Source organism: Aotus nancymaae, unplaced genomic scaffold (genome assembly GCF_030222135.1).
Source record: "Aotus nancymaae isolate 86718 unplaced genomic scaffold, 86718_ANA_hifiasm-v0.15.2.pri h1tg000046l, whole genome shotgun sequence".
NCBI lineage: Eukaryota > Metazoa > Chordata > Mammalia > Primates > Aotidae > Aotus > Aotus nancymaae.
In genome coordinates, this window is record NW_026988460.1 from 25,395,752 (window position 1) to 25,422,294 (window position 26,543).

A 26,543-nucleotide genomic window follows, 5' to 3' on the forward strand; every position below is an offset into this window, starting at 1 on the left:
CTCTGGAGGAGGGTCCATTTCTTTGCTTTTTCTAGGGGCCTTCTGCATTCCTGGGCATGTGGTCCCACTCTCTCTCTACAAAGCATTTCCGACCCTGGCCCTCCTGTCTCCCACTTATAAGGATGGTTGTGATGACAGGGGACCCACCTGCACAATCACACAATCAAGGCTGGCTTCCCATCTCAATAGGTTTAATTTCATAATCTCTGCCAATTCCCTTTTGCTATATAAAGGTCACCATATATCCAGATTCTGGGGATTCCAAGGTAGACATCTGGGAGTGGGGCTGAGGGAGATTAGTCTGTCTACCATAATAATTAACATTTTTATCAAGACTAGCTCATTTAACTCATCTAATCCTCACTAAAACCCATGAGGTAAATAAAATTATATCCCCCTTTGGAAACTGAGGCACAGGGAAGTTAAGTAACTTGCCCAAGGTCATGTAGGCAGTAAGCGGTGAAGCTGCGGTTCACGTCCTGTTTTGTTTTTTTTTTTGGAGTTCACGTTAAGAGCTGAAATATCTAAAGTGGCACACAATTAGCACTATAGTAATGTTAGCTATTATTATTGATATTTCTGCTAAGATTATAATAATCCTTATCTCGTACGCTCTTTTAAGAGCCAACCATTTAACGTGTGAAAAGTGCCAGACAGCAGGTCCTCGAATTGTAGTTAGATTCTTCGGGTCTTCCCAAACCACGTTTTCCGAGACGCTCGAGTTCACTGACTCAAGCGTCAGCCTTCCCCAAGATGGCGTTATCTTTGTCCCCAATCCCACATCCGCCCCACCTAATATGGCGTCCATCACGATCAAAGGCTGTATTTGGCCCTTCTCAACATGGCTCCCACACTAATCCTTGTTACCTTCCGCCCTCAAGATGACCTTATCAGTTAGCGTCAACCTCTGCACGCTCTGACCTTTCCAAAATGGTAGCAAACGTAATACTCATCACGCTCTGACCTTCTCAAGATGGCGTCGAGCTCAGAAACTCGCGTCGCAAACTCACGCAAACTCAGTGTCGCTATCGAAGACATTTCCGGTTGCGACGGAGGTAGGCTTTCGAGGCCTGCGGAGGGTCGGAAGGGTCCTTTTTGGGCCGGGACACTCCGACACGACCATGGACCGGAGGAAAAAGCCTTTGGATGTCACAGCCTCCTCGGTGAGTGAGGGTATGTGGTAACGCCACGGGCTCCGGGTTCTCCCTGTCTCCATCAGACAAGAATGTCGACCTAGCTTGTTTGGGGACCCAGACACCTCTCCCCTCAAACAGGAACCCCCGATTGGATTATCTTCTCCGACGGGGAAGCGGTTCAGTTTTCTTACTTAGAGGATCCTGAACTGGGCTTCTCTCCTCTGACTTGCGCCCGGACCAAGCTTCACCCCTCAGACACGGGTCTGAACCTGGTGTCCCGTGGGTTAGCACTCTCCGGGCCTCCCTTCTGCCGTGCCCGCAAGGACCTGCCTCGCCAGCCTTCTCCCTTACAGTTGGGAGGAACCCTACCCTCTTTTTGCTAGGCACACATACCCACTTCTAGGCTTCTCCTCCAATCCAGGAACCCCCAAAGTCCTTCTAGAACTTCAGAGTGTGACTTACTCCGCAGGACCCGAGAGTGCCCAGCGTATCCCACCCTGGAACTAAAGTTTTTAATGCAGCCATAGGTACCTGTAAGGTCTGAAAGGATGTAAGCAGTTTTATTAAAGTAGCTATTCCAGAAAGAAAACTTGTTCTGAGTACATAGTTTGTGCCAGCACTTTATATGCACTATCTCATTGAACCCTCCCAATAGCTTTAGGAGGTAGGTGCTGTTAATATCTCCGTTTTATAGATGGTGAAATTGAGGCCTAGAAAGATGAAGTAGCTTTCCCCAGCTTACATACAGAAATCTTAGCGATAGCCGGGCTCGGTGGCTCACGCCTTAATACCAGCACTTTGGGAGGCCGAGGTGGGCGGATCATCTGAGGTCGGGAGGGTGACCAACATGGAGAAAGAAACCCTGTCTCTACTTAAAATATAAAAAATTAGCCGGGCGTGATGGCGCACGTGATGGCACCTGTAATCCCAGCTACTCAGGAGGCTGAGGCAGGAGAATCGCTTGAACCTGGGAGGCGGAGGTTGCGGTGAGCTGAGATCGCGCTATTGCACTCCAGCCTGGGTAACAAGAGCGAAACTCCGTCTCAAAAAATCTTAGTGATAGACCCTTGATCACTCAGTCTAGTTGACTCCAAAGCTGCTGCCTTTTCATCATTGGAGCAAATCTCCCAACCTTTGATTTAATCTTGAATTTACTGTGGTATTAGGACACAAAGGAAATACGAAGGAAAACATACAGGTGTTCCAATATTTGAGTCCCTTTCCTTGTCTAATACTGAAAATTGGCACTGATTATTATGTTTGAAGATCGGGAACCAAAAAGCTATAAATATCAAAGCCAACCTATCCTGACAGTCTAAAATTAGCAATAATTGTAATAAGAATGCTATTTGCGAATTTACAATTTTTTGAGCATCTTTTAAAGTCAAAGGCAGTTGTAGAATAGGAAAATATGTGTCTGGAAAATTGGTGTGGTTAAGTAAGCTTAGAAGAAAAAAGAAGTTTTTCATTTATTTTTAAGAATTTACAATATTAGGGTCTGCAATGAAACTGCCCTTTGCATTATTAAATGGTTACCTTTTAAATCAGTTTCTTCCAGAATGGAAATTGAACTCAGCCATTTTCATTTTCCTTAAAAAATAAAGTGATTTTTTAAAGTATCTGATGATTAAATCAGTGATTAAGTGTCTGATTTACAAATGCCCAACCATATAAGCAGCTGTACCTGGACCTTTAAAAAGGAAACTGTTGTTATGTTCTTTTTTGCAGCATAGTCAGGGGTGACTAATGTAGCTGAGGGAAAGGCACCAATATTCACCCAACTGCCTCATTCACTTTGCCTTGGCCTTTCCTGTTCTTGAACATGTGATCAGCCAAACTTAGGGTTTTTCAAATGGATTAAGTAAAACGTGGAGCTGTTGTAATTCACCAAGTCTGTTTTATTTCTAGCTGTTAAAATAATGTGTCTTTAAAGGCTCTGCTCAAAGCTTTCTCTGATCACTCTGCTCAGAAGGAAATGCTCCCTTATCTGAACTTGTGTGCTACTTTCTTCCAATCTAGAGTCATTTGTTACATTTTACTGATATTATAAATTACCTTCCTTGTTACATTGTAGGCTCTTTGAGGCAGTGAGAATGTCTAGATCATGTTTGTATCCTGCTCTTCAGTGTTAAGTGCCATGCACAAACTGGGTTGCTCAGATAGTGTTGGAATAACAGCATTTCCCTGTAGAAATAAGAAGTTTTGATGATTAAATGAGTGCAGTGCTATTCAGAGAGAAGGTACTTAATAATGCAAGTTTAATCTGAAACTAAAAGATGCACATTTCATTAATTTATTTTGCTTTATCACTTTCTCCTTGCCTAAGGAAAGCTTTGAGTGTTCAAAGTTAGAATAGAAATGCATTTGCAACAGAGGTAGAATGAAACATGACTTAGCTTAATTTTTGTACTGGATTCTATGTTTAAACATTTAGTTTTGTAGCCATATTTGCCCATTTGGAGGAACTTGAAATATTGCTTTGGAAATTATAATAATTTAGCAATCTAGTCACCTGCAAGAATTTAATAAAATATTTTTGTTTACTTACTGCTTTTATTCTAGTTGGTAGATCTTAAGGCTGAACTCTTCCGAAAACAAGAAGAATTCAAACAAGAAAAACTTCTAAAAGATTCTGGTGTTTTTGGAAAACCAAAAACAACTAATAAGGTAAAAAATAAGATCTAATTATCTCCACTGGTTCCAAACGTGGGAGAATTATATCATACTTAAGTGTTTTAAAATTGTCAGTGGTATCTATACACATAAATGTTAAGGAAAAATCTATCTTGTATTTGAATATCTGCATGAAACGTTATTAAAATAGAAATTAGTAAAATTTTGTAAAAGTACATGGTCATGTGCTAACTCTTTGGCACTTCTTTTGGAAAAATGTGGATTGTTTACATTTCTCATGGAAGGTTATCTGGTTATATAGGTGTTATGTATCCAGGTAGAGATAAATAATTAGATAATACAGGAATATAGCAGAAAATATTAGGGTGTTTGAGAGCTGGGAATGATTTGTTCAGTTTTGTAGGTAATAGTGTCTACTATTTGTATTACTAATTCTCTTTAATATGCATATTTTCATTAATCTTGACTTAGGTTGTAACCATTCAGGAGATAAAAGATAGTAGGAAGTGATTCTACACTCCTAAAGAAGTTCTTTAGGCTGGCATGGTGACTTACACCTCTAACCCCATCATTCTGGAAGGCTGAGCCAGGCAGATCACTTGAGCCCAGGAGTTTGAGACCAGCCTGAGCAACATAGCAAAACTCCATCTCTACAGAAAATTAGTTGGGTGTAGTGGTTCACACCTGTAATCCCAACTACTTGGGAAACTGCAGAGGGAGGATCACTTGAGCCCAGGATGTCGAGGCTGCAGTGAGCTGAGATCGCACCACCACACTCCAGCCTAGGTGACAGAGTGAGATCCTGTCTTAAAAAAATAAAAATAAAATAAAAAGTTCATTATATAATTTGGGGCTCTTTTTTCAGCTCCTGCTTGCCGTGTATAGTCAGCATCTTTGTAGGACACAGCTTATCTAGTTATCTCCATTGATTCATAAGATCTCATGATCGCCTTTGTTTTTTTTTTTTTTCCTTGATGCACAAGTAGAGATTTTTTGGCAATCATGTGGCTCTATTTTGTCTTCTAAAATTATTCTCCAGAAACCAAGTATCTGGAGCAAACAGAATGTAGGCGTTTCAAATCGAGCTGAGAAGGATGCTGAACAGAAGATTGAGGAACAGAAGACTTTAGACAAAGCAAGGTAAAGTTATAAGCTCTGGTAAATGTAGTTACCTTTGAGGCCACCCAGGCAAAGAAATGGAAGTTCAAATTTTGTTCAAGTTACAAATTTTATTTTTAACATTCTTCTAGCCCAGTACTCTATAAGTACTCTAAGAATAATATAATTTGCAGATATAGCTGTAGTCTTATAAAAAGATTAGACATAGTCACAGTTTAAAAGGTGAAACATTCCTGCTTTCAGCCTTTGTTAGACACTAAGATTATCACACATTTCTAAGAAGTGTCCCCATGATGTGGTTCCCCATGGTGTGGGCTAGGTGGGATGACATTACAATCTAGAAACCCTTAATTTTTTCCCTAGCCTTTTATTTTGAAAAACTTCAAGGGTACATTGAACATTCTAATATTCTTCACCTAAATTCCCCAGTTAACATCTTGTCAAATGTGCTTTCCCTCTGTCTCTCTCTGTCACACACACACACACACACACACAGAGAGAGAGACTTTGTTAAGCATCATACTTTCCCTCTAAATCATTCAGCATATATCTTCTGAGAACAAGGACATTTCCCTACATAACCACAATACCGCTATCATACCCAAGAAATTTAACACTTATAAAATAGTACTATTTTATGGTCCATAGTCAGGTTTCACCATTTGTCCCAGTATAATTATGTACTTTATAGATTTTTTAAAAAATTTAATCTAGGATTCAAAGATTACATATACATTGTATGTAGTTGTCATATCTGTTTAGTCTTCTTTAATCTGGAACAGTTTCCTTACCTTTTGGTTGTCTGTTATGCCATTAACATTTTTAAAGGGTCCAGGCCAGTTATTTCTGCAATGTCCCACAACCAATTAGAGTCACATGAAATGTTTTTGGTAAGAATACTGCATAAGTGGTGGTGTGTCCTTCCCATTGAATCACATCAGGAGGCTCATAAGGTCAGTTCGAGTCATTATTGATGATGATGAGTTTAATTACTTGGTTGAGGTATGTGTGCTTGGTTTCTCCATTGTAAAGGTGCCTCCCTGATTTGTAATTAATAGTAATCTGAAGTGGGAAATTTGGAGACTATGTGAATATCCTGTTTACCAACTTGTTTTCTATGCAATGATCTGTCATCATTAATGAGCCTTGATAGTTACCAGTTATTACATTGATGGTTTCAGAATGATGATTTTTCTAATTCTGTCATTCCTCCTTTATTATTTTTCTAAAGAAAAGACAGCATCACCCTCAGAGAAAATCCCAAGTTACAATGTTTGGTATGACTGCTACGTGTGCTTTTGGATATATGGAATAATAAAATTCCTGTAGTTGCAAACAGTAGTTGCCAAGGTTGCTCAGCAATCTCGGGTCTGAAAATAGAAGGCAGAATATTATCCTATTTGGGGACTTTTTTTCTTAGCATTTGACCTGTCTCCAGCAGACCTCAGGCTTTACTTAAAGATATGATCAGTTTTGAGACATATTTCCACTCTTGGACATATTCTTAGAATGTTAATTTTGTCCAAAGGTACCATGATCTTTTATTATTTTATTCTGTGTATCAAGAGTTTTTCTTGGCACTTTGCTGTGCTTTTTCTATGCAGTAACTTTTATGTAGCACTTTGGTTTTGCTGTGTTGTGGGAGTCAAGACATCTGCAGTACGTCTGCCTCCCTCCAGAGCTCAGAACATGCAAGCCCAGTCCCAGACTTTTTTGAGGTGGAAGACCCTGGGCAAGTTAGTTATCCATTAAGACTCTTTATCTATGAAGTGAAGTGGTTAATACTTAGGTTACGAAGTCCTTTGGGCAATTAAAGGAGATACATAGTGTGTGGCACTTAGGGGTTGCAGGTAGTGTCCCTGCTCTCATGCTCTGAATTCCATCTTTCTAACTCAACAGAAGAAATTGTTCTTTAAAGTCACTAGTGACATCTTCATCTACTAAATCCAGCGGTCATTTCTCTGACACCTTCCTTGATCTCGATTATCCACTTGTAGACTGTTCCTGATCCCTGAAAACTGTTGCAACACCGCACCAAGCTTCGTATCCTTTCTCATGTGCCCGCGTTGCTGCCTGTCTCTGTCTCTGTTTTGCACCATTCTCTCTTTTGCTCAACACCTTCTGCTCTACTTGTCCCTCTTTCTTGAACATGTCAAGCTCATTCTCACTTAATCTTTCCTGTTTCTGACCTGCCTCCCCTGCCCGCGAATCCTCCCGTGGTTGGCTGCTTCTTGCTGTGGAAGCCATGGCCCAGTTGTCATGTTCAGAGAGGTTTCTCCTGATTGCCCCTTTCAGTTAGTGTCCTGCCCACTCACTCTAACCTGACACTTGTGGCTTTGTGTTTTGTTTGACTGTAAATTTTTTTTTGTTTTCTTTTCATTAAAACAGGAAGATCCTCTGATGACCCAGCTAGTTACATTAAGAGCCCTCCAAAACAGGGGTCTTAAAAGCCTGATATGAGTGAGCCAGTCCACCTCACACTGCATTACTGCATGTCAAGGGGCCTCTTCTGGCATGCATCTGTTTGTTTCACAGCTCTTCTTACTGTCTCAGATCTTCCTTTTCATTGCTTTGTTTATTGTCCTTCTCCGTCTCTAGAATGGAAACTCCCAGAGAAGGTGGGCTTAGCTTTGGCAAGCTGGAGAAAGGAATCCTGCAGGGGTAGATTGGTGAGCAGACCAGCCAAGGAAGGTCAGGGCCAGAGGTCAACAGAGTCACCTATCCTAGCATGGCTGTGAGTCCTCAGTGCCTAAAACAGTGCTTGGCAGGTAGGAGGTATGCAATAAATACTTGGTGAATGGATGTGTAAAATAAAAGAGGAATGTTTCTGACATGATTAAGAGTGATCATTCACAAGAGAACTCTCAGATGACCTCTTTGGGGCTTCTCTTTACCATCATTAAGTATTTCCAGAATAAAGAATTGCTTACCCTCTCATGGTCTGTGACCACTGAAAAATATATGTCATCAGAATTACTGTGAGCAGAGAGGCTGCTTTGTTGGAATGCTGATGTTTGTTTTAAGTTGGCAGTTAAGTTGTTGGAATCTTAAGTCAGTTTATTCACTTAGTCATTCATCAAATATTGATTGAGAACCTACTGTGTGCCAGATATTATTTTAGGCCCTGGGACCCAGTGATGAATAAGAGAACACGGGCCATGCACTCACGAAGCTTGTGTTTTCCTTGGCAGAGCAGACATGGGGCAGGGTGGTCTGAGGGTCTCCTCAGGATGGTGTGGTCTGTGCTAGTTGTGGTCACCTTGACAGGCTGGGCCTAATGGAGAGATGGCGCCTGTCAGGCCGGGAGTGTGGGGGCAACCAGGAGGGACAGTTATAAGACCATTTCTAATGTTTGTATTTTTATTTCTCCTAGGGAAAAATTGGAAGAAAAAGCCAAATTATATGAAAAAATGACTAAAGGAGATTTTATAGGTAAATAAAATGATTTATTTCTACTTCACTTTCTGTAATTCATACAGCCCTTTGATATTACATTACTTGTTAAAATAACTGTAAGAGTAGACGGAAAATTTAGACATCAAAATTTTACTTTCTGTGGCTGCACAGAGACAAGAAAATCAGCAATATTAACCAATTGTCTGGTGGATGCCTGACAGCATGTTAGGTGCCCAGAGGGGACAAATAAGTACTAGAAGCAGATCCTCTGCCTCTGCCCTCAAGGCAGGATCATCCAGCAGAGGAAAATGGCACAGCACAAAGCAACGTTAGGGAACAAGGTCTGAGTAGGTTGCAGTTACCTGCAATTATAGCTGTGCTAAAACAGGGTGGATGGGGCTGGGTGGAATTGTGATTCTGTCAGGTTCTAGAGTTATGTTTCTTTTCCTATTTTCCCTCTATTTTCTGTTTTGTTTTGTTTTGTTTTGTTTTTTTCCTGTGATGTACATATAATTGCTTTAAACCTGTTTGGGTGTAGTGGCTCACACCTGTAATTGCAGCACTTTGGGAGGCCAAGACGGGCTGATCACCTGAGGCCAGGAGTTCAAAACCAGCCTGGGCAACATAGTGAGACTCTGTCTCTAGAAAAAATAATTTAAAAATAAGCTGGACATGGTGGCTTATGCCTATAGTCCTACTACTTAGGAGCCTGAGGCTTGAGCCCAGGAGTTCGAGGTTATAGTGATCATGCCACCGCATCCTGTGTGCAGTGAGCTATGATCCAGCCTGGGTGACAGAGTGGGACCCTGTCTCTAAAAAACAAAAACAAAAAAATCCCTTTTCTCATACCCCCCATAAAAATCCCAATCTGTAATTAGACAACAGTAGAAGAGATTTTATGAGGCCATGCCTGTTTCATTGCTAAAAGGCAGGGAAAGTGAATATGTAATCAGGAAGTCTTTTGGGAGAAGGTGGGCTTAGCTTTGGTAAGCTGGAGAAAGGGATCCTGCAGGGGTAGATTGGTGAGCAGACCAGCCGAGGAAGGGCAGGGCCAGAGGCCAACAGAGTCACCTAGCCTAGCATGGCTGGGGCCCAGGTGCAATAGGAAAGAGGCCAGGCTGACCCTAGGTCACTGGCCACTTCTTCCCAGGCAGCAGGGGCACTTTCCCTGTACAAGAAGAGCCCAGCACAGGAAGGTCAGACACTCAGCAAAGCTAGGTACTGTGGGAGAGGCTTTGCCTTCTTCCTGAAGAGGCAACAGGATGGCCGCCTACCAGGAGGCCTTGCTAGCCTGTGACCTGATAACTCAGACTACATCTCCCGTCCATTTCAGGTATTTTATGGTTTTTAAAAATAAGTTTATTTTATTAAAGTCTTTTTCTCTTTTGACTGAAACTTTGCTTATATTGTTAATATAGAATTCAGGTCCAAAGGAGTGTGAGTGTAGAGACCTGATTTTGTCAAAGCCAGAAAGCCCACCTCCCGATAGATATGTTAGACCTGCAAGTTTGGGCAAGTTATGATCTGGAGCCTCAGTTTTTCTTCACCCTAAGGTGGGGAAAACACCACCGCTTTTAATAGGGAGCCTAATGTTGATTCAATATAGCTTAATCTCTGTCCTTGGAAAAAAAGACTCAAATGACTGTCCTAAATCCAGTGTAGTGAAACCTTAGATATACATTATTTGTGCTACATGAGCTATCCTGGGTTAAATTAGGTAAGTCACAGATTGTTGTTTAACTTTCAGTGTGGGTTTTAGCTCCTCAAGTGGACCATAAGCCTTGTGGGCAGAGGGTGTCTTTCATATCTGTATGCCATTCAGGGCCTGGCTCCATGACTAGACTTGGTGTTCGTTGGCTTGACAAGAACTCAGATGATTTATTTTACCTGTATTATGATGTTTAAAACACTGTACCACAACAATGTAATCAGGGTTAGTGATCCAGCCCACATTTTAGACAGATAGATAACACCTAAAGCAAGAAGTTCTGCTGTCCTGATCTGATGACATGGAAAATGCAGTTTTGCTTCTGTATGATATAGTTGGTTGGATGAATTACATAAAATCAGACTGTTGTGTTATCTTAAAATGACATTCTAAGATGATACTGGTCACTCAGGTAGTGTATTGATGAGGCAACAGAAAACTCTAGGCTTTTTCAAGATTTTTTGGTGTAGTATATGTCAATTCCCAGGGTGGCTCTGTGTCTTTGTAAACGTTTGGGGAGTGGAGCTGTCGGGGTGATAGGGCCATCAGGCAATGAATGTGACTGCTTCTTGTCAATTCCATGTGTGATTTTCCTCTTTGATGTCTGAAAATTGATTTTATGTCCTAGATGAAGAAGTGGAGGATATGTACCTTGTGGATTTCACGCAGAAGATCATAGACAAGCGCAAAGAAATGGAGGCATCTGGTGCCCATAGAGATTCTCAAAAGGCAGGAGAAAGAGAGGACGATGAGGAAAACCTTCCTGAGAGAGAGATCCCTCCTCCCCAAGACCCCAGTGAAGAATGGTGGGTTATATCATGGATTAGCTCAGAGGAACATCCTCAGACTTGTGCTGACGTTTTGGGAGTGATTTTGTTGGGTTGTTATCAAGCCATTTCTGTGTTATTCCTGGGCGTTCTTTCTTTTGAGACTTCCCTTTAAGTTAGGTTGGATTAGGTTATTATAGATATAAAAATAGTAGCTGAAATGAAGACATAATTACAATAATTACAAATAATTGTAACTACTGACTGGACTCCTGCTGTGTGCCCAGCCCTGTGCCAGGCCCAAGGAGACTTTGTGCCTGGCAGACTTGGTTTGCCTGACTCACTAACATGAAGCAGTGTGGGCAGAGCGCCTTCCTTTTGTACCTGTCCTGCTGCCTTACGCATGTGCTTGTTCTGACATGGTGGAGAGCCATCATATAGGAGAAGGAAGCTGGCAGAGGTGGTGCAGTATGTCTTACTCCGGCTGTGACATTGGCAGTGTGGTGTGGACTCATGGGCCTTGGACGGCTCTAGCCATACTTTTTACTGGCTATATGATCCTAATTAGGTTCCTCAGTCTTTGAGGCTCAGGATCTCTCTTGTAAAATAGAGATTATAATGCCTTATTCCTTTGCTTTAAACTCCCTTCAAATAGTAAGAGTATTCTGGGCTAAACAAGAAAGTGCTGCCTGTGGAGTATAAACAGACATTTTGTAAACCTTTATTATTGACATTTTCCTGAATTTTGCCTATATGTAGGTGAAAATTAGTCTTTTCCTTAAAGAGACTTAATGTATCAATAAGTAGAGAGACCAGAATGGGAATTCTGTTACAATGATTTTTTTCTACCTAAGGTATTATTGTTTGGAAACTTGTTCGACAGTGCTTGAAATTGCTGAGAGCTCTACTGACGCTCTGACAGTTTCCTGGGAACCCACCCTCTTGCCTTTGGGATCCTACTCATCCTCCCTTTAAGGTGCAGATATCTTCATCATCGCGGGCATTTGTTAGGAACTGCTCAGGACTCTTCAGCATGCATTGATCTTTTGTCAGCCCTTGACCCTGTGGACAGTCATTGATGTGCTGAAGAGAGCAGTCCCAGCTACTGTGGATGGCAGAGAAACTGCATCTTCATTCCACTGAGGTTGTCCATGTTGGTTCAGAAATAACATTCTCATTGGGATAAAACAGGTGTCTTCTTACCTACTTTCTTAAAAACTTATAGCTAAATAGTTTGATACCACTTGGAACAGGTGTCAGCCTGCAAGCTATAAGGAACCAAAAGAGAACATATGAGTGTCTTCTGTTGATGCCTTTCTTCATCATGTCTTTCTTTCTTTCTTATTTATTTATTTATGAGGCAAGGTCTCCACCCAGGTAGGAGTGCAGTGGCATGATAATGGCTCATTGTAGCCTTGACCTCCTGGGCTGACACAATCCTCCTGCCTCAGTTTTTTATTTTTATTTTTTGTAGAAACAAGGTCTCACTGCGTTACCCAGTCTCTTCTTGAACTCCTGGGCTCAAACAATCTTCCCATCTGGGCCGCCGAAAGTGCTGGGATTATAGATGTGAACCAGCATCCCTGGCCTATCATTTCTAATCTCTAAGTGATTGCTCCCTCATCTGAAGTCAGGTAGCACTTACTATACTTCCTGCTCTTCGGGTGTTACCTTTTATTTATTATTGACACATACTAGGCCTCATTATCAGAAAAAGATTTAGCAAACTTTTGGTAGTCTTTATGTACCCAGTGTTGTTAATAAGTGTTTCATGGGTGTGTGCCTTAACTTCCCCAGACCCTTGAAAGATGGCATGGCTGTTAGTCTGCCTGTATTACCCTCCTTGCCTGAGGAAAGCTTTGTTTGCCTGCAGGGGTTGCTTAATGAGTGATTGCTGATTAGATAGAGCCGTGGCTGACTACTGTGTTGCCACTTCTATTTAATGGGATCTTTATGTTTTGGAGGCCTTCTCCAGAAACAGAATAGTCTATGATTGCTTTTCATAACAGAAATCTCATCTCCTTTGAAAGGTCTAATGTCTTTTTAAAAATTTTTGCTTATTAATGCCTATGTGATTACAAGCAATTTTCCAGTGATTTGAAGAGTTTGGAGGGCAATTGAAGGTGTCACATGCCACCATATGGTGAAGGAAGACGCACTGCAAGCAGTTCTAACACTTTTTTTTATTTTTAAATTAAGCTCCAGAATTGTAATTGCTTGTAAAATCCTTTTGGTAGTTAAATTCCAGGTGGTAGAAAATCTTTCCATAAAGATACTGTAAATAATTACACAGACCATCTGGCTAGATGGTTTTCTTCCCCCATCCATTTGGGGGGAAAATAAGAAAGAAAGAAACTGCTTGCTGCAGTTGGAGGTTTTATTTCTTGTGATAATCAGCTTCAGTACTAGAGTAAACACTCAGTTTTTAAATCACAACTAACAATTGAAATCAGCATTGCTTGAGAGGAAAAAAAATTGCTAACAAAAGCAAAGTCACATACCTGCCGAATCTGACCTTCAGTTGGTCTGCCAGCTAGTATTTATTGGACCCTTACTGTGTATTCAGAACCCTGCTAAAGGCTGTAGGAGATTATCAGCCCATAATTAAAAAAGTAAAATATCTGTTGAATCATAATGCAAATGAGATGTTTTTGATGAAAATCTGTCCACATTTTCTATTGTAGAAAGTCAGAATATTTCGTTTTCCCTTGCTATCTGCCTGGCTTACCTGTCTCACTACTGTCTAGTTTGAGCAGAGATGAGGAGAGAGGTGTGGTGTTTGGCTTCCTCCTAATTAAGAAGAGTCCAACTCTGAAAAATACTGTGAATTTCTTACATTAAGAGATTGCTGATACATTGGGTAGAATTATACTAATTAGAGGAAATAAGAGAAAGAATAAAAAGTCAGACTTGAAGATTGTGAGGAAATGAGCAAGTTGAGAATCTCAGGCACAAGACAAAGTTATTAAGATACTGATAAAATATCTGGAATTATCTCAGCTAGATTAAAGTAAGTTCATAAATGATCAAAATTATTGTCAACAGTTTCTAAAACTAATGTTTAATAAAGGGCACAGTGAGCTTATTGTGTGTCAACTTTAAAAAGCATATTCCAATCAGTGGTAGTGGTCTCTTAGGTTAGGGGGCTCTTCTTGGTAGTGAGGCCTATCTTCTCTTCACTGTTCACCAACTCCCTGACTTAGGGATTTCAGTATGTGTACAAGTTCTTCATATCCTTTCACTTTCATTTCAGGGTGGATTATGTGGACTCTTTGGGACGTTCCCGGCGCTGTATGAGAAAGGATTTGCCAGATCTGCTGGAGATGGATAAAAATCTTCAGGGGAGACTGTAAGTGTGTGTGTATGCAGAGCTCTGCTCAGGTCTGAAATGCAGCCACAGAGATTGTTTTGTGAGGGGGCTGTTTTATAATTAATGCTCTCTGTTGCTCCAGTAAGGAGATTTATATATATATATACATCTATATATACATATACATACATATATGTATACACACATGTATAAATATTCATATGTACACACATATATACATATACATACATATATGTATGTATACACACATATACATACATATATGTATATACATGCGTGTGTGTGTGAATATTTACTGAAGCACTTTTTAGTGGTTAGCATGCACATACACACATAATCCACACTTGGGGAACAGCCTGACGACTGGTGGATGAGTAGAAGCTCTCTCTTTCACTTGGAAGGATGCCTGACTACAGAGTAACATGTATAGAATAAGCCCAAACCAGCAAACCAGCCTTTGTGGAGAAAGTGGTTTGAGAATATGCGCTTGATTATCCCACAAGCAAGTGGCTCCAGGGAGAGAGCTTATTCACTTTTTCTTTATGCATTGTTGCATTTTTGAAGTAAGGGCCTTATAACTAGATTTTTCAGCAGGGCCTAAGACCTAAGAGATAACTCTAAAACACAAGACCTAAAGAGATAACTCTAAAACATCCAGGGGAATAAATTCCTCTTACCACAGGAACTTTAGAGTTCCTGTGGTAAGTGTTGGGAGAAGCTCTACCTTGTCTGAGTCCTCCAGGTTCAGGCATCTTGCAGGTAGCCCTCGGCTTGGCACAAGAAAGGGAGAGTGGAAACCTTGAGCCTCTCAGGGCCCAGCTATCTGTAAGGACAGGAGACACCGCCCAGGCCACAGTGTTAAGCAGTTTTCATGTCTCTGGACGAGAGACCATCCATAGGAGTCCCAGAGTTCCTCCTCCCATCTGGTCAGCCCAGGACCTCTGTGAAAGGAAAGATTTTTTTCTCAAGTGCTCAGGCAAGATTCTATCATGCTAATATAACGAGAATGGTGCTTGATTAAGAAAGTTGAAGGCTGGCTGGGTGAGGTGGCTCACACCTGTAATCCCAGCACTTTGGGAGGCCAAGGCAGGCGGATCACTTGAGGTCAGGAGTTCAAGACCAGCCTAGCCAACATGGCAAAACCCTATCTCTACTAAAAATATAAAAATTAGCTGTATGTGTTGATGGGCGCTTGTAATCCTAGCTAATCAGGAGGCTGAGGCAGGAGAATTATTTGAACCTGAGAGGCGGAGGTTGCATTGAGCTGAGATTGAACCAAGATCTCACCACCGCATTCCAACCTGGGTGACAGAGCAAGACCAGTCTCAAAAAAAAAAAATGAAAAAGAAAGGTGAAGGCTGTTTTACTGATTTTCCAGCAGTATTGTGGGTCAGAAGCCTCTGTAGTTCCCTGTATTCTTTTTTTTATTTTATTTTGAGACAGAGTCTCATTCTGTCACCAGGTGCCAGGCTGGAGTGCAGTGGCGCAATCTCAGCTCACTGCAGCCTCCGCCTCCTGGGTTCAAGCAATTCTTCTGCCTCAGCCTTTCGAGTAGCTGGGACTACAGGCACGTACCACCATGCCCAGCTAATTTTTGTGTTTTTTAGTAGAGATGGGTTTTCACCATGTTGGCCAGGATGGTCTTGATCTCTTGACCTTGTGATCTGCCCACCTCGGCCTCCCAAAGTGCTGGGATTACAGGCATGAGCCACTGCACCTGGCCTAGTTCCCTGTATTCTTTATCAAATAGTGTTACTTATCCATGATCCAACTGACTGTACTTAAGAACTGATATCTCAGTCCTTATCTGAAGATAATTTTTGCTCTGTTTTCCTGCTAGTTTTATTAGTCCTGCTAATGAAAAAACTCTATTATCTGAAGATATGAGAAAAGAACTTCAGCGCCAGCAATGGGAGGAAGAAGAAAGGGAGGCCCTGAAGAGGCCCATGGGGCCCATACATTATGAAGACATTCGGGAGAATGGTATGACTATTTTCTTGCAGCTTTGCAAATCTTTTTTTTTTTTTTTTAATCTTAAACTGATGGCAAGTACAAAGGGAAGTATTCATAAAGCAACAGCTCTTCCGTGGAAATTAAAGATCCTGCTTTGGAAATTGAAAATACCTCCTTTGTTCACTTTATAGCTTTTAAATACTCACATTGGGAATATCTTCCTGACAGAGGGTCTGGGAATCCAAGGGATTGTTCCCCAAGAGAAGTGGGAGACAGCCCATGACTGAAAGCAAATGGCCCTTTGTTATGCTTCCCTAGGCAAACAGGACGAAAACTTGGTCTAACGTTTGTTTCTTTGCTTTTTTGTTTTTTCGCTTAACTGTTTTCTTTTTATTTTTAAAACTTGTGCCAAATATCACTGTGTTTCTTTTTGCTTTGGTAGGAAATGTGGCTTGAGTGTAGTTGAATATCAGAACAATCTGATCTTTTGGGTAATTTGGACTTCTTTCAGAGGCCCGGCAGCTTGGCGTTGGTTATTTTGCCTTTGCCCGAGACAAAGAGTTGAGAAACAAGCAAATGAAAACCTTAGAGATGCTGCGTGAACAGGTACAGATAAATCCCAAGCGGATGTGAGCAGTTGATTTCTTGCTGGACCATACTGCAGAAAAATTTAGTAAATTAATTAGAAATTAAAATTGATATTCAGAATTGCATAAAGGTAGTTGCCATACTGTTTTTGTGTTTCAAACTTTCTAACTGCTCACAAGTAAATCTGGTGCCAAATGTGGTAATTTTGGAGTGGCTTGGATGGGAAAATAGAAAGTTATTTAAGGGATTCAGGTGTAGGATGGAATGGGTTGGATTTCTTGAGAGTTAAGGCTTGCAAGATGCTCTGTGAACCCTTATGAAACTTTGTAAGACATCAGAGGGTTTGTATAAGAGTACTTCATAGGGTTTCATTGTGAGGATCTCAAGGATAGCTTCTTAGAGGTGGCCTAAAGATCAATTAACTAGTCTATTTTTAGAAAAATTCATCTTTTTGAATGGGAATACTGCAAATTTGGTTTCAAGTAAATAATATTCTGATTTTCTGTTCAGACAACAGATCAGAGAACGAAACGAGAAAACATAAAGGAAAAGCGAAAGGCTATCTTAGAGGCAAGACTTGCCAAACTTCGACAAAAAAAGATGAAAAAATCAAAAGAAGGTGGAGCAGAAGAAGAAAACAGAGGTATATCATGGCTATGTTGCTGAACTTCAAAGGGGAAAAGTCTAGTTCCATTGATGTCTTGCTAATAGAGCTGGCAATGTGAAGATTAGCCATTTAGTTTTATATCTAAGCAAACAGTATACCTTTGAGGTACTGGCAGGAGCAATTTTTATAACCAAAATGATGCAGAATGACACTCAATATTTGTAGGCTTTAAACCAAGATAGGAAGCAACAATACATTGTGTCACGTCTTAGAATGGCACGGTCTTGTAGTTGAGACTTAGAAAAAAGATATTTTAAGGTAAAGTTTAGTTGTGCGTATATATGTTTTAGACTTAAATTTTTTGCTATGGCTATAGTTTTTATTGGTTATATATATCTTCAAATAAATTTATATTCATAAAGTTACATAGTAAAAGAATTTAGAAATATGAATATCGACAGCTTGCCAAAGCTTACCAAAGAACTGTGCTCCAGAAGTTGCTGATTTGGAACTTGGAGCACAGTTCCCCTTGGAAACAACTATTACATGCTGTGTCAGACTGGCTTACTGTAGGAGTTGTGGTAGTATAAGCTAAATTGCCATCAATCTAGAGACTTCTACATAGAATGGCTCCAACAAATAGAGATCTGTTTCTCTACTTAAGACCTTGGAGATGGGTGGGTGAGTCGGTATTGAGGGCAGGTGAGTAGCTCTCTCCCAGATGGTCATCTAGTCCCAGACTTCCTCTTGTGTTGCTGTTTCTGCCATTCCCTAGAGTATTGTTCTCTTCTGTACAGTCAAAGCTTGCTCTCCTCCTCACCTGTTCATGGTCCAGCCCAGGGGCAGGTGGGGAGACGGGAGGGGAGCCAGCTTTCTTTTTAGAGATAGAGTGGGAAGTTACATACAACCTATGCATTTACATCCTCCTGGCTAGAGCTCAGTCCTGTGGGCCACACTTTGCTGTAGGAGAAACTGGAAGACAGCCACTCCAGCAAGGTGGCCCCATGCTCAACTGAAGCCTGGGGGCATTCTATTACCCAAAGGAAAAGGGGGAGTGTGGTATGAAGGAACATACAACTGTCCAGCTCTCACAAAGCTTATGTGAAGCCTTGGGCCATTTCCTAATGTCTGAACAAAACAGACCAGAAACATTTAGGAATTTGAAAACCATCTGTTTAGTTGCAAATAAGTGCTCTCTGTATAACATGTTAAGCTATGCAGATTGTTTCTCTAATTTTGCTCTATCTCCTGAACATCTGTCTATATCCAGAAAATGTGAAGCACCACCACAGTGTTTTTTAAAAATCCATTTTCTTTTACATTTTAAAAATGTGGCCAAAATGAACAGCCTACACCAGACCCCAGCTCTTCATCCTGCTGGCTCTGCTTGCTTTGCCTGAAGTTGTGATGTTAGTTGAGTGATTTGGGGATTTCTGATCCTGCGATTGCCAGTTTGGAGAAGCAGAGTGGCATAGTGAGGGGCACAGAGACTGAAATCCATCCAGCCCAGGCCAGGACCCCGGCCCATATCACTTTCTACTTGTGTACCATTTCTGAGCTTAATTTTCCCCCTCTATAAAATGGGGATAACATGGAAATACTAAATTTATTAGGATTGTTACAAGAATTAAATGACCTGTTATATGCAAAAGACTTAATCTACTACCTGGGATATGATGGGTACTTCATAAATACTGATAGTTACTTTTACTTTCAGGATTAGTGTGTTCTGTATTTTTTAAAATAGCTTTAGGCTTTGTTATAACAGTGTTTTATTGCCTTACAAAAAATAGATGGAGATGTTATTGGGCCTTTGCCACCAGAGCCAGAGGCTGCGCTAACTTCACATCCTGCTGCCCAGAGTAGCAAAGTAGAAGTCATTGTCCAGGAGAGGAAGGACACTAAGCCTGGAGTGCCACATGTCCGGGAATGGGACCGTGGAAAAGGTAAGGGAAGTGGGCTCTAAGGTGTAAGACCTCTCCAGTGAATGGAAAATCGTTTTTTTTCCAGAAGCACTTGGGGTAAGTTTTAACTTCGTGCTGCCTTGTGTGGTTTTACAGCTTTAGAATGCCATTTCTCAGGACCTGCCTTTAAAGTATTATGAAGGTTTGGTGTTCTCATGTGCTCTGTTTTTAGTAGCCTCTTTTTTTTTTTTTTTTTTTTTTTTGAGATGGATTCTCGCACTGTTGTCCGGACTGGAGTGCAGTGGCGCAATCTTGGCTCACTGCAGCCTCCACCTACCAGGTTCAAGTGGTTCTCCTGCCTCAGCCTCTTGAGTAGCTGGGATTACAGTCACCCATCACCACACCCGGCTAATTTTTTGTATTTTTAGTAGAGATGGGGTTTCACTATGTTGGCCAGGCTGGTCTGAAACTCCTGGCCTCATGATCCACCTGCCTCGGCCACCCAAAGTGTTGGGATTACAGGTGCAGTGACCTGGCCTTTAGCGGCCTCTTTTATGTTCAGTTGAAAATGGTCTACCTGCCAGTGTACTAACCTGGATTCACACATGGTTCTGTTGGACATTTTTTCTGTATGAAATACCTTCAATGTCATGTCAAACAGATGATTTTTCTATATTTCTCTTTTTCTGTATTTCCCATCTGGAAGTAGTCACTCCCATTTCTTAGCCTGGTCTTTTATACTCTTTGTAGGTATTACTTATAACTTGTAATAGAGTTTTGCTGTTGCCATTCTTGTTCTCTGGATAATTTGTAGTGGCTTTTAAGAAATATATGAAACAATTAGCTAATAGTAACAATAAATTCAACTGATTAATCAATCAGTTCTAATACTTTTATTTCTTATTTTTACTAGAATTTTCCTTTGGATACTGGTCAAAGAGGCAGTCAGATCTCCGGGCTGAGAGAGATCCTGAGTTTGCCCCACCATCGGATTACTTTGTGGGTCAGAAGAGAACTGGTTTTTCCAGCAGCCAGACATGGAACAGGCCTGGGCCAGCACAGAGTGACCCAGGGCAGTGCCCTGAGCAGAGCCACGGACCTAGCTCTGCACATGCATCACCCACTCCTGCCCCTGACAACCCACCACAAGCCCCCACAGTCACTTTTGAAACTTTGGATGACATGATTTCCTATTACAAACAAGTGACATGAGCTTTCAAAACACCCTGACTTGGGTTTGTACTTTGACAGTGCCTTTCTCTCCCAGAGGGGGAGAAATAACTTTAGGAACTGAATTGTACCTTTATCCTGTCCTTTCCCTAGGAGGCACAGACTTCAGGTTGGATTTATCAGCAAGGAGAAAAGTCATGGAAGCTTTGGCCACTTGGCTGTTCATTTTTTTCTAAGTGGAATAGAGACATACTACCTGGATTTACATGTGAGCTGCCATAGAATAGAAATGTTCTGTAAAATTTGGCACTGAGATGAGCTTATAACTCTATCTGTTTTATACGTACTCCCACAACTTACTCATATTTAAGGGTTCTTTTCCATTCCTTTTGCAAATAGTAGCATGCAGGTGTCTTTATTCCAAGGGTTCAGCTTCCAGATCAGCCAATGGAACATAGGTCAGGAGGAATTTCTCCCTGTCAAGCAGTGGCAAATGAGGGGACACCGCATGGTAGGCAAAATGCTTTGGTCTCCCAGAGGACCCGGAAGTAATCATATAGGAAATGATAAGGAAGACCAGGAGGAGCTCTTCGTAGTCCAGAAAGGTAGAAGTGGGAGCTGTTTACTTACTTTTACTGTCATACCATTCTATTACCCACACTCCTGTGTGCAGCAGGCATTTGATAAATGTGTGTTAAATGACTGGGATATACGTGGAGGCTGCTGGACCTGGTCAGAGACTGATGTGCCTCAGCGGCAATGGTTAGAGCTTTTCAGTGCATCCCACCTCCCTGTCACTCCCATGCTTGGCTTCCTCACATTCAGGATCCTGACTTGGATCAGAGTTGGAGCTGCACAGTGGAGCAGGTGGGTCCCCATGTCATTAGTAACAAGGAGAGGGTTGGGGGTGGGCAGGGCTCCAGAAAGCAGGGTGCCTGGGCACTCAATGCGTCCTCTGCCTGCCACACCTCAGAGGGTTCCTACAGCTGCAGACAGGCAGTTCAGAGTTGATCACCAGGCCCACAGGGCTCCCATAGCTGGTTCTCAGGCCAGTGAGTGCTGTGAGAATGTGGTAGCACAAGTCCTTGATGTGCCCTGAAGAGTGGGAAGGAGAGGAGTGAGTGAAGGAGCCTGTCTCCCCATGGTCCTCTGTGATGGCATTGTCTCTGTTCCCGCAGTGCTACAATGTGGCAGGGAGTGCCCCGTCCTCATTACAGATGACACACTGGAGTGTGGAGAGGGGTCAGTGACTCGGGCAGGGCCATATGGTACGGAAGGGGCAGATCTCAAGACTCCAACACAATTGATGTCTAACCTCCAGACTCAGTTTTTCAGTGCCCTGTGCTCAGTCTTGTTGCCCTAGTATCAACCAATCTGAGACGAACATCCTGAATTCTTACAAACTTATCTTGAAACTCTGAGGGTAAAGTTGCCAATCCTAGTAATGGTCATTCTGTCAGCCTAATCAGGTAATTGTTTTTTGTTGTTTTTTTTTAAATAAATATACATAAAAACCAACTAACCCAGCTGCCTTTTTTGCAGAAATTGACAAGCTGATCTTAAAATTCATATGGAAATGCAAGGAACCCAGAATAGTCAAAACAATCTAGAGAAAAAACAAAGAGGACTCACACTTCCTGATTTCAAGACTAACCACAAAGCTATAGTAATCTACACAGTGTGATAGCAGCTTAAGAATAGACACAGGGAGGCCGAGGCGGGTGGATCACGAGGTCAAGAGATCGAGACCATCCTGGTCAACATGGTGAAACCCCGTCTCTACTAAAAATACAAAAAATTAGCTGGGCATGGTGGCGCATGCCTGTAATCCCAGCTACTCAGGAGGCTGAGGCAGGAGAATTGCCTGAACCCAGGAGGCGGAGGTTGCGGTGAGCCGAGATCACGCCATTGCACTCCAGTCTGGGTAACAAGAGCGAAACTCCGTCTCGAAAAAAAAAAAAAAAAAGAATAGACACATAGGTCAGTGGAATAGAGGCAAAAGTCAAGAAGTAAAACATAACATCTGTGATCAATTAATTTTTAACAGTGATGCCAGGACCATCCAGTGGGGAAAGAACAGTCTTTTCACCAATTGGTTCTGGGACAACTGAATATTCTATGCAAAAGCATGGATTTGGATTTCTGCCTCACATGACATCCAAAAAATCAACTCACGATGAATCAAAGACCTAAATGTAAGAGCTAAACTACAAAACCAACTAAAACAGCTTGTAGGACAAAGAGGGAGGAGACAAAAAGAAAAATTGGAATACTAAAAACAAAAATAGAATTATTAGACATGCTAGAATCATGAGGAAAAAGAGAAAAAAAGAAAGGGTAGAAAGAAGAGTAGACAAAGACGAGAAAGATGGAAAGGGTGTGTGTGTAACATAGAGCAGAAGGACTCAAGGCCCACTGTGGAGTAGAAAGGAGAAGGGACAGGGCAAGACAGGCAGCAGGAAGAGCTGTAGGTGTGGGAGCCAGCATCACAGAGGGCCCAGCCCAGGTGACTGTGACCACACCTGCAGCACCTAGGTGGATGGTGAAGCAGTGAAACAATTGTGCTCGTTGGCTCATGGTTGCTGTTATAACTGTAAGTCACATTTTCTCTGGGATTTCAAAGACTATAGTTGAGTGTTCTGTGAGCCCTCTTTGTTTCAGATCCAGTTCTTTGAGTATTGACACACCGTCACAGTCACTGTGTGACACGGACCTGTCTTGTACCAGTGTATCCAGCAGAGGGCATTCGAGTTTTTAGATGTCAGCTGGGTACTCTAAAACACACCCTCCAACAGAGTGTGTGTTTTAAGCCCTGGGTATCATTTTCAATTTTCTAGCAACCATATTTAAAAAGTGAAATTAACTTTAATATATTTCATTTAACTCAGCATATCTAAAATATTTTAACATGTAATCAATATCTGTAAATTATTAGTGAGATCTCTTTTTCACATTAAGAATTCAAAACTCACTGTGTATCCAGTTACAGCATATCTCAATTTGGATGCTAACTTTTCATCAGGAATACTTGATCTGTATTTAGATTTTGTAAAATACACAGTTGGAAAACACAAATTCATATCCAAGTTGTTCCAAAGATACTTAAACACAGTTATAAGTTTTCCAGTAACTGAATTGAACATCAAGTTTTTTTGATTTTTGTTTTTTTTTTGAGACACAGTCTCGCTCTATTGCCAGGCTGGAGTGCAGTGGTGCGATCTTGGCTCACTGCAACTCCGTTTTCCGGTTTCAAGCAATTCTGCCTCAGCCTCCCAGGTAGCTGGGACTACAGGCATGCACCATCATACCCGGCTAATTTTTTTTGTATTTTTAGTAGAGACAGGATTTCACCATGTTGGCCAGGATGGTCTCCATCTCTTGACCTTGTGATCTACCCGCCTCGGCCTCCCAAAGTGCTGGGATTACAGGCGTGAGCCACTGTGCCCGGCACCGAATATCAAATTTTAAGTTTAAAATAAAACTCAGTTCCTTAATCATGCTAACCTCTTTTCAGATGCTCAAAGGGCCCGTGCATCTCCTGCTACTGTCCTGGACAGCGCAGCTCTAAGTGATCTGTTTTTACACGCTTTATGATCCGACGATACATAATCCTCCCATTAGTAACTAAAGTATTGGCCAATAAATTACTCCCAGGCATACATTAAACATTCATAATACTCTGCGGCTATGTTTAACTTGTGAGCAAGTAGTGGCAAAACCTTCTATAGGAAAACATGACCACACCTCATTCGTGCCTTTGTAGAGCTGAACAAAATGCTTTAGATCAAAAATTGCCTTGAATTATTTACTTTCATTGTAATCTCTCCTCCAGGCCTTTGTGTGTTTTGATAGAGTTCGTTTGAATTGACTCAATAAATCATTTTGTTTGCTGCAGAATTCCCAAAGGAGAACATTCAGATCCATATACATGAGATTCCTGCTGTGTTTAGCCATACATTTGCCAGACTTGTGGGGTCGTTTATTCCTTGTGAAAGCTCAAGTACAGCCCGCAGGGAGGTTTTCAGCTGACCTGGTCATGACGAGGTAATAGAATTTAGAATTTGGAGCAGGGGTGGGTACTGGTCTTTACAGTTAACACAACCTAGAGTAGCCCATGCCATACTGGGTCCTTTTAAGTCGGTACATTGAGCTAAGTCAGTTATTTGGTAAGCAGTTCTCGTAAAAGACTACATGGCTAAGGTGAGTGATGATAATTGAAAGGAATTTGTTGACCCGCTGAAAAGATGAGAGTAGATGAAACTACTGCAGTCATCCTGCCTGCCTCTGTTAGTTGGCTGGATGAGGTGTTTTGCTCTGGTGGGCTGTGGACAATATCTTCATGTTTAAAGTGTGTGTATTGGGGACAAGAGGCCAGGGATGATGTAGTTGGTGTAGGTCATTGTCTAGGAAAACCAGAAAATGAGAATATTCAAAGGAAGTAAGGTGGTGTAGTGAAAACCTGTCACCCTGGCCTATTGATGTTCTGTTATGGTGTTTCTTAATAAGTCCCAGGCTATATCTATATAGTCACTCATAGTAAGTTTGTGTTTGTCCAGTGGTAGGAGTGGCCTGAAATATTACATCTTTTCCACCCTCAATTGAAACAGCTACTTTCTCCACTACATTTCTTTTGTTTTTATTTTGTTTATTTATTTATTTTGAGATGGAGTCTTGCTCTGCTACCTAGGGGGAGAGCAAGAGAGTTTTGCCTTCACTACAACTTCTGCCCCTGGGTTCAAGCATTTCTCCTGCCTCAGCCTCCCAAGTAGCAGGGATTACAGGCACACACCACCACACCCGGCTAATTCTTGTATTTTTAGTAGAGATGGAGTTTTACCATATTGGCCAGGCTGGTCTCAAATTCCCGACCTCAGATCATCTGCCTGCCTCGTCCTCCCAAAGTGCTAGGATTACAAGCCTGAGCCACCGCACCCGGCCCTCCACTTCATTTCTAATTGCCACATTCTCCCTAACTCTGAAAGCTCATGTGCTTGGTAACAGTTTGGCCTGGTTTTAAGCATTTTCTCTGGGGTGTTCTGCATTCCTTCACCCCTCCCTCCCCCTTTTGTTTTGGTCATTATTCCCTGAGGTTGAATAGAGTGTCCACTTCCCCTCACCCCACCCTACCCCACCCTCTCCATATACAGCCATAGTTGTTCAGGGTTTTTGAAAAACAAAAAATACAAGAGTGGGCCTTGCTCCCAGCCCAAGTCTCCCAGGTCGCAAGTAAGTCTGATAACTGTGCAACTATCTTTGCTGGGAACTCAGGTTTTATTGTCTTTCCAAAAATAATCACATTTTCCTTAAAAAGAAAAGGCTTTGTATCTCTATGTCCAACTTATGATCTGCATAAGTTTTCATGGACTGTGTAATCAGTGTATACGCACCATTTGGTTCTTCTTTAACATTCTAAAACTGAGCTTCCTAGTTATTTTTAAATGTCGCCAATAAATTCAATTGTTCATCAGATTAATGTACATCATTGTTAAACACTTCTTTGATGGTTGGCTATCAGCATTATTTCAGTATAGGGAATGGAGTGGCTATAAGCATCTTTTAGTATGGTTTAACAAACATTGATCTTTATACAAATGCCTTCCCTGACACCCCTTTCCCCATTTGAAACTCCCTGAGGTGCCACTTTCATAAGTGGGATCACTGGGTCAAAGAGATGGTCAGTTTTATGTTTCTTGATGTGTCTTGTCAGGAGACCCATCTCAATAAGGGCCCTTTGCTACCACAGTGAATCTCCTTGTGAATCCACTCCAGGATGGCCACAATGAGATTTCAGTATCACGTTAAACCTTGGCTTCGCATGAAGTTAAGCTCAATCTTATGAGCCGGCCCTACCCTGCTCACCTTAAGATCCACTCCTCACTAGCGGAGCCCTTCTTTCCTTCTCTCTGCCAAGAGAATTCAAGCATCTGTCCAGAATGCTGTTTTATATACTTAACAGTACAGAGAATAGCATCTATTACTTTTCCTAGGCCCACCTCCATTTCTTTTATGCATAGTGAGGGCTGATTCTCAGATTTGTCCTAGCCTAAAACCATGCCTGCTCACAAACTGCAGTTACGCACCGACATCTGGACTTGCTGCCCTTATCAGAAGTATTTCTGATTAAAACCAGAGAGCCAGAAACTAGAGAAAATAGCAAAGAACACCAGGACCAGATTACCTGAGGAGGCTTAGTTTGATTTTCTTCTTAAGTATACAGCTGTGTGTACTTC

At 41.6% G+C, this 26,543-nt stretch overlaps 2 protein-coding genes across 2 annotated transcripts in view; both read left to right on the forward strand.

Moving 5' to 3' along the window:
* The first annotated feature begins 1,025 nt into the window (after window positions 1-1,025).
* On the forward strand, window positions 1,026-25,782 carry CCDC174 (coiled-coil domain containing 174). Its single transcript, XM_012472630.3, has 11 exons — window positions 1,026-1,163; window positions 3,699-3,803; window positions 4,810-4,910; window positions 8,263-8,321; window positions 10,622-10,799; window positions 14,014-14,109; window positions 15,932-16,074; window positions 16,556-16,650; window positions 17,143-17,275; window positions 19,033-19,185; window positions 20,057-25,782. Exons 1-11 carry the CDS (start codon window positions 1,122-1,124, stop codon window positions 20,353-20,355), a joined length of 1,404 nt encoding a protein of 467 aa, XP_012328053.2. The 5' UTR covers window positions 1,026-1,121; the 3' UTR covers window positions 20,356-25,782.
* Window positions 24,272-26,543, forward strand: part of CUNH3orf20 (chromosome unknown C3orf20 homolog) — a 114,981-nt gene continuing 112,709 nt past the window's right edge. Inside the window, exon 1 of the mRNA XM_021675761.2 lies at window positions 24,272-24,357. The gene's annotated coding sequence lies outside the window, so the exon portion shown is untranslated. The remainder of the gene's footprint in view (window positions 24,358-26,543) is intronic.